Consider the following 7,905-nt stretch of genomic DNA (forward strand, 5'->3'; position numbering starts at 1 on the left):
TTTTATAATTTTTTTTTTTTGATTCCATTTCTCTATTTATTTGTTTCTTAATTTATTTATTTATGTATTCTTAGTATTGTAATTTCTTTTAACTAGTTTTTTTAAATTATTATTTATTAAAAAAAAGAAATTTGGATCCTATTTCTCTATTTATTAGTATTATTTGTTTTAACTATTTCTTTTATTATCATATGTATTTATTTATTTGATCCTATTTCTCTATTTATTTGTTTATTAATTAATTTATTGTTAGTATTGTTATTTGTTTTACCTATTTTTTTTAAATTAATTTATACTACTACTAATTCGCTTGTCTGATCTCGCAATAAAAAATAAATTTCAAAACGGGCGCGGAAGCGGAGTTTCTGCTGAATCTTGCAATATCTAAACCACATTTCTGTGCTGTATTATCGCCGATATATATTTATAAAATCCTCCTTGAGAGGGTGAAAAAAAAATAAAAATAAAAAAAGCAACAGAAAAGCTGCTTTAATTCACTTGATCCTTCCGTGACAATGGAACATGGAAGGAAACAGGAAACAGGAAACAGGAAACAGGAAATAGGAAATGGAATAACGCTCGTTGTGAGTGTGCATGAAGTGACGGAGCGGTAGTGAGGAAGAAGAATGGATAGAGTGAGTGTGTGTGTGTGTGTGTGTGTGTGGGGGGTGCAGATGTGACCAGATGTGTGCGGGGGGGTGCAGATGTGACCAGATGTGAGGACAGCCGGTCTCTGGTCCCGCGTGGCCCTGCAGCCCCGGCCCGGCGGAGCAGGGGACTCATCCCAGGCTGGTGATGTTGGCCTTCCCCCCCGGCGGAGCCACGATGCGCTGGGTGTTGCGACGAGGAACGTTGTCGTCAATTTGAGCCCCTAAAATAAACACAAAAACAAATCTCACAATGTAAATCAAATGTCTTCTTGTGCCAGGAATGAAAAGACAATTAGACTAGAGATTAGATAATTCTATATTAGATTATTATTCTAAGTGTCTGACAACATCATGAAAGGATCCCTACAGAGATAGACCTTTTAGTTAAAGAGTAAGATCCTTTTAGTTTAACATGAAACAGAAATCACCATCACCAAACCCCCAGACTCCATGTAAATATCACATACTTTTAGCGTGTATATAGCATCATATCTACCACCAGACTCCATGTAAATAATCACTACTTTTAACGGTATAGAGAAGCATATCTCCACCAGACTCCATGTAATATCACTACTTTTAACGTGTATAAGCAGCATTCTCCACCAGACTCCATGTAAATATCACTACTTTTAGGTGTATAGAGCAGCATATCTACCCAGCCATCCATTTAATAATCATACTTTTTAGCGATGTATAGAGCAGCATATATCCACCAGACTCCATGTAAATAATCACTACTTGTAGCATGTATAGAGCAGTATCTCCACCAGACTCCATGTAATAATCACTACCTTTTAGTGTGTATAGAGCAGATATCTCCACATGTAAATGGATGAATTAAGAGTTTATTCCAAACCAGACCAGAGTGGTGATGTTGAACAGTGGAAAGATGAACCAAGACGGCTTGGGTAGTTTTATTTATTTTCTGCCACTTTGAATGAAGTGTGTTTTACGATGATAAAGTATTGATTATTTACTGGAGTCTGGTGGAGTATGCTGCTCTATACATGCTAAAGTAGTGATTATTTACATGGAGTCTGGTGGGTTGGTGATGGTATTTCTGTTTCATGTTAACACTAAAGGATCTTACCTTTAACTACACGTCTATCTCTGTAGGGATCCTTTCATAATGTTCTCAACACTTAGAATAATATCTGAGTCTGTCAGCGGCAACACACACACAACTTCTAGTGACGCTGAACATTACATGCAGCATGTTTTCTCACACGCCAGAATTCTCCACCGTATGCAACACTGGAGCAACTTCTTTGTTAAAAGATTGTCATCAGTCACTTGATAAAAACAAAAACATGGGAAAACAGGGTCCAAGTTGCCCTTTAAATGTGTGCTTTCCACTCACCAGACAGACTGAAGCCAGACTGGTGGCAGGTTGCGCACCGGCTGGTGAGGGACCTTCTGCGGGCGCTGCTTCACGGGAGCCGTCTTCACTGCGGGACGGTGGACGTCAGCTTGGGAGTCACGGTCAGCTCACACACCGGCCCGTCGTACTGGCCCCGGGGGACGCCTCGCACCTCTGTGAGCTAAACACACACACACACACACACACACACACACACACACACACACACACACACACCACACACACACCCACAACACACACACACACACACAACACACACACACACACCACACACACACACATCAACACACACACACACACACCACACACCCATCAACCACCACATAACTGCACTAATCAACCTGCGCCGCGGTCTATCTACATATTTTACAATCCTCTTTAGCAGTTGCACATTTTTGTATTCCCAACTTGTATACATTAAACATGCTCTTGTATTTATCCTATTATTTATATTATTACATTTTATTTGTATCCGTATTTTAATTTATATTCTGGTTCGTGTGACTGTTTTTTGTGCTGCTGTACCACCATTAATTTCCATTTATTTGGAGATCAATATAATTTGTATCTATCCATCTATCTATCCATCTATCTATCTATCTATCCTCTATACCATCTATCCATCTCTATCCATCTCACTATCATCCATCCATCTATCCATCCATCTCCTATCCATCTGTCTATCAGCTACCTATTCTCATCATCTATCTATCTATCTATCTATCTATCTATCCATCTATCTCTATCCTATCTATCTATCCTATCTATCTATCTCATCTATCATCATCTATCTATCTACTACTATCCATCTATCTCTATCCATCTATCATCTATCATCTTTCTATCTATCTATCATCTATCTATCATATCTATCTATCGATCAATCTATCGATCATCTATCTATCTCTCTATCATCTATCTTCTAACTACTATCAGCTGTGTCAGTAAGGACGTAGTTTTCTCTGTAACAGGATTTAAGGATTTTATTTTTACTGACTCGGAAAACACACCTTCTCTGACTTTGCTCCATGTCTTGGAATAACTTGCAAAAACTTGCTAAATCTCATGATCTAGTCCCTTAAATGAATTTAAGGCCATGTTAAAATGCACGTGAAGGGGAATAAATTACATTTAAGCATGATTCCATATATCCTTCTATAATATGTGTGTATGTTGATTAATTCATAATTTGCACATTTTTTCAGAGATATAGACTTCTGAATTTCTCTCGTGTGGTGTCCTCCCTGAAGAAGACAACTGTCTGTCTTTTTGTTATTTGTCCTTGGAGGAAAATGCAAAAACTGACAGAAACAGTTGTCCAGAGCCATGGTTATCATAGCAGGTCACAGTCTCAGGCCCCATCCCTAGTCCCGGTCCAGATCCTGGTCCCTGGTCCCAGAATCCCTGGTCCTCCAGGTCCCAGGTCCCCATGTCCAATCCCTGGTCCCAGTCCTATTCCCGGTCCCAGGTCCTGGTCCCAGATCCCTGGTCCCAGATCCTAGATCCCTGTTCCCGGTCCCCTGGTCCCAGATCACGTCCCTGTCCCAGATCCCAGTCCGGTCCCAGATCCCTGGTCCCACATCATCCCTGTCCCAAATCCCTGGTTCCCTGGTCCCAGATCCCTGGTCCCAGATCCCTGTCCCAGATCCCTGGTTCCAGATCCCTGTCCCTGGTCCCAGTCCCCAGGTCCTAGATCCCTGGTCCCAGTCCTATATCCCTGGTCCCAGGTCCCATATCCCTGGTCCCAGGTCCCTGGTCCCAGATCCTGGTCCCAGATCTATCCCTGGTCCCAGTCCCTGTCCAGATCGCCTCCCTGGTCCCGATCCCTGGTCCCAGATCCCTGGTCCCAGATCCCTGTTCCCAGATCCCTGTTCCAGATCCCTGGTCCCTGGTCCCAGTTCCAGTATCCCTGGTCCCAGATCCCTGGTCCCAGTCCCAGATCCCTGGTCCCAGCTCCCAGCTCCCGCTCCCCGCGCCCGCTCACTCCCAGCTCCCGCTTTCTAAAGACGCAGGTTGTTTTTTTTCCAGCTAAGATATAACGACCGGTAGAGAATTTGGACCCATACGACAGAGTAAAGCTGAACGCTCCAACGTGCTGCCTGGGAAGTTAATTGGTTCTACACTAACATAGAGACCTTGTTATTCCCCAAACAGGTCTTCTCTCTCTAAGGACCGGGTGTTATATGTATGTATGTATGTATGTGTGTGTGTGGTGTGTGTGTGTGTGTGTGTGTGTGTTGTGTGTGTGTGTGGTGTGTGTGTGTGTGTGTGTGTGTGTGTTGTGTGTGTGTGTGTGTGTGTGTGCGCGCCGCAACGTGTATTCCCTTTCTGGAAGTTGACGCCAGGCTAACGCCCGCAGGTACCTAACCAGGGCGTAGCTGAACCCGGGACCCTGACTGGGCCTGTGGCCCGCGTGGCGCTGGCCCTCACCCTGCTGCGAGCCTTGATCCTCTTGTACACGTGGTCGGAGAAGGGCTTGCGGCTGACGTAGCGGCCGCAGCCCTCCGTGGGGTGGAGGCTGCCCTCCTCCAACACGATCTTGCCCTGGCTGATCACCACCACCGGCCCGCCGCGCACCTCCGTGCCCTCGAAGATGTTGTACTCCACGGCCTGGGGAAGAGATCCGGATCAATAAGAGACATCTTTATTTTGATGATCTTAAAAAGAATAAGGAACAGAAAAAATGTAACTGAATAAAAACAAGGAACAATAAAACTACATGGTAGAGCCCGACCGATATCTTGTTATAATATTCTTAAATATTCATTCACCAGAATCATTTATAAAGACAAATAAATGTTTCTGATAATTAATATTTCAAAATAAAAACGGACGTCACCATGTTAATAGTGACGGCGTTACGTATCTGTCCCGCAAGGACCGCTCTAACACGTCCCTTTAGTTGATGGTGTTGCATAGTTTGTCCACCAAGGACCTCTACAACTCCCTGTTATGCATGGTGTTGCATAGTCTGTCCACCAGAGGACGCTCTACAACGTCCCTGTTAGTGATGGTGTTTGCATAGTCTGTGTTCCCTCAAGGACGACTCTAAACACGTCCCTTCTTAGTGATGGCGTTGCATAGTTTTCCACCGAAGGACAGCTCTACAACGTCCCTGTTGTATGTGGCCTTGCATAGTTCTCCACCAGAGGACGCTCTACAACGTCCCTGTGTGATGGCGTTGCTATTCTGTCCACCAAGGACGCTCTACACTACCGCCCTGTTAGTGATGGCGTTTCGTAGTCTGGTCCCCAGAGGACGCTCTACAACACGTCCCGTTAGTGATGGTGTTGCGTAGGCTTCCACCGAGGACGCTCTACAACTTCCCTGTTTGATGGGTTGCGTAGTCTGTCCTCCACCAGAGGACGCTCTACAACTTCCTGTTCGAGGATGGCGTTGCTATCTGTTGTCCACCAGAGGACGCTCTACTACCACGTCCCTGTTAGTGATGGCGTTGCATATTCTGTCCACCAGAGGAGCGCTCTAAACCACTTCCCTGTTAGTGATGGTGTTGCATATTCTGTCCACCAGAGGACAACAATCCCTGTTATGAGCGTTTGCCATTCAACTGAAGACGACATCAAACACCCAACGCGAATTTCGGGATGCACGGGAACTCTGTATCCACGCAAAGGCGAAACGCTCCTACAAGACGTCCCTTTTATGCTGGTGGGTGGTTGCTATTCTGTCGGATCCCCATTAGGACCCGAACAAAAGCGAATCTACACAAACCACAGACGTCCCAGTCCTTAGTGTGGTGTTGCTCGTCCTAATCCACGCAGGGACCCGCGGCCTACACCGGTCCCTGTTAGTGATGGTAAGTTTGCACAATGATCTCGGTCCACCAGAGGAACGCGCTCTAAAACAAGCTCCGCCTTTAAGTGATGGGATCAGTTGGCATACATTGCGATCCTCGTGGGCGCATGATCAACAGCCAGAGAGGGCCGCTCCTACAAAAAACCACTGTACCCTGTTTTGAATGGGTGTTTGGTAAAAGGTTTCAGGTGACTAAGTCCACCAACAAAGGCAAAACGATCCCTGTTGGTGAGAGAAAGAACTTGCGGCGTTGCGTAGCTGTCACACCCCAGCCAGAGGACCTCAATACCCAACGGTCCCTGTTTAGTTGATTGTGTTTGCATAGTGCTGTCCCCAGATGACAACGTCCCCTGTTAGTGGATGCTTGCATTCTGTCACCAGAGGAAAATGAACAACTCTACAAAAAAGACGCCCTGTTATGCTGCCTCTTTCAGTAGAGGTTCTTTGTGAAGTCTGTTCCACACAAGAGCGACAAAAGACAGCACGCGCCGCCTGGTAGTGATGGCGTTGATATCTGTCCCCCAGATGACGCTCGACACTCCTTACCCTACCCCCCGGTCATACCCATACCATCATTGTGATGCAGTAGAACAAAGACCAAAGCAATAATCTCAAACGAAAAAACAACAACACACGTATGAATCAGTTTTGGAACTAAGCTTGAATTTTTTTTTTTTTTTTTTCTGCAACCCCTAGCATCAACCCCTTCTGGGACACATAATAATCGCCAGGGATTGAGGACGGGCCGAGGTCGATCGACCAGGGTTTTGTCTCGTGCCGAATGATCTTGGTGACGTTCCGGAAGTCCCAGAGCAACGAGGTCGGTTCCGAGGGCCAAGGCCACATGCTATGCGTGTAGGGAAAGAAATAGGAGGGGGGAGGATCGTGCACACCATGTCGGGACACAGGTTGAGATACAATCAAAAATTGGCGGCGTGCGTTCAGTGCAAATCAATGGAAAACAAAAAAAGAAAAAAAAAAAAAAAAAAAAAAAAGAAAAGAACAAGAGGAATGGCCAATGCTCGTCAAGACCCCCAAAAAAGGAACGCCACAAAACTGGTTCTCTTCCAGACCTCAAAAAGAAAAAAAAAAAAAGAAAACATGATCAAACTTACACACAGTCCACCTTTTAAAGAAAAATAACAAATACTTATTAAAGAGGGGGGGCTTTATATACCAACCAAAGAAAAATAACAATTACGAAAACTGAGACAACTAACAAAAAGAACACTACAATCGTCAGAAAGTGCAAAAAAAAATAAATTCGATCGAACCAGCAACCGTCTCACAATCCGTTTACTCGCATTGCGGAGAAGGGGTGTGTTCGATGATGCAAAAATCTGTGCAAAAATAGGGGGAAGGGTGGTCTTAAAGGGAGGTTGTTCGGCTTGCCTTCGTGTGCGGTGGCTGGTCTTAGCTACATGGCGTTTGTTCATGGCTCTCCTTGGCGTGCTGATTCTTGCACAGGGTTAGTCGTGTGTTCAGGGTGCAATGCTGGCGGGGCTATGGTCTTGACAGGGGAGGGTCTTTTGTCAGGAGGTGCTGGTCGGGGTTGGCTTGGGTCTTACGATGGAGGTGTGTTCGACACATGGGGGGGGTGCATTCGGCTGGGCTACGCGTACTACAGGAAGGTGTGTTCAGGGGTTGCTTCTGGGCTTTGGGGGCTTGGTTGCTGGTCTTACAAGGAGTGGTTCAGCAAAAGTGCCTTCGGGGTGGCGTGCGGTTCTTACAGGCGAGGCTTGTGGTTTCAGCAAGGAAGAAAACCGAGTGCATTCTGGGTGTGGCTTGGGCTTACCAGGAGAGTGTGTTCAGGTGCATTCCTGAGGGCGTAGCCTGTTCTCTACAGGGAGAGGGTGGTCAGAGGGAGGTTGCATTCTGGGTGTGCTCGTTGGTCTTACCGGCGAAGGGTGTGTTCAGAAGCGGTGACCTTCTGGTCATGCCTCGGTCTGACAGGATGTATGTTTCAGGCGGAAAGGTGCATTCTTGGGCGTGCTGGCTAAAAGGTACACCAAAAGGGAGTTTTTTTTCAGCCGAAGGGATGCATTCTGTGTGCGA

The 7,905-nt window shown here is 45.8% G+C and overlaps 1 protein-coding gene across 1 annotated transcript in view; it reads right to left on the reverse strand.

Moving 5' to 3' along the window:
* Positions 1 to 237: 237 nt before the first annotated feature.
* The window catches only part of dpysl2a (dihydropyrimidinase like 2a), a gene marked incomplete in the record, with an annotated part of 33,677 nt that continues 26,009 nt past the window's right edge, over positions 238 to 7,905 (reverse strand). Inside the window, 3 exon segments of the mRNA XM_032511657.1 lie at positions 238 to 871; positions 2,014 to 2,194; positions 4,465 to 4,644. Coding sequence (XP_032367548.1) covers positions 780 to 871; positions 2,014 to 2,194; positions 4,465 to 4,644 — 453 coding nt within the window.

This window comes from Etheostoma spectabile, unplaced genomic scaffold, assembly GCF_008692095.1.
Source record: "Etheostoma spectabile isolate EspeVRDwgs_2016 unplaced genomic scaffold, UIUC_Espe_1.0 scaffold431, whole genome shotgun sequence".
In the NCBI taxonomy this organism is placed as follows: Eukaryota; Metazoa; Chordata; class Actinopteri; order Perciformes; family Percidae; genus Etheostoma; species Etheostoma spectabile.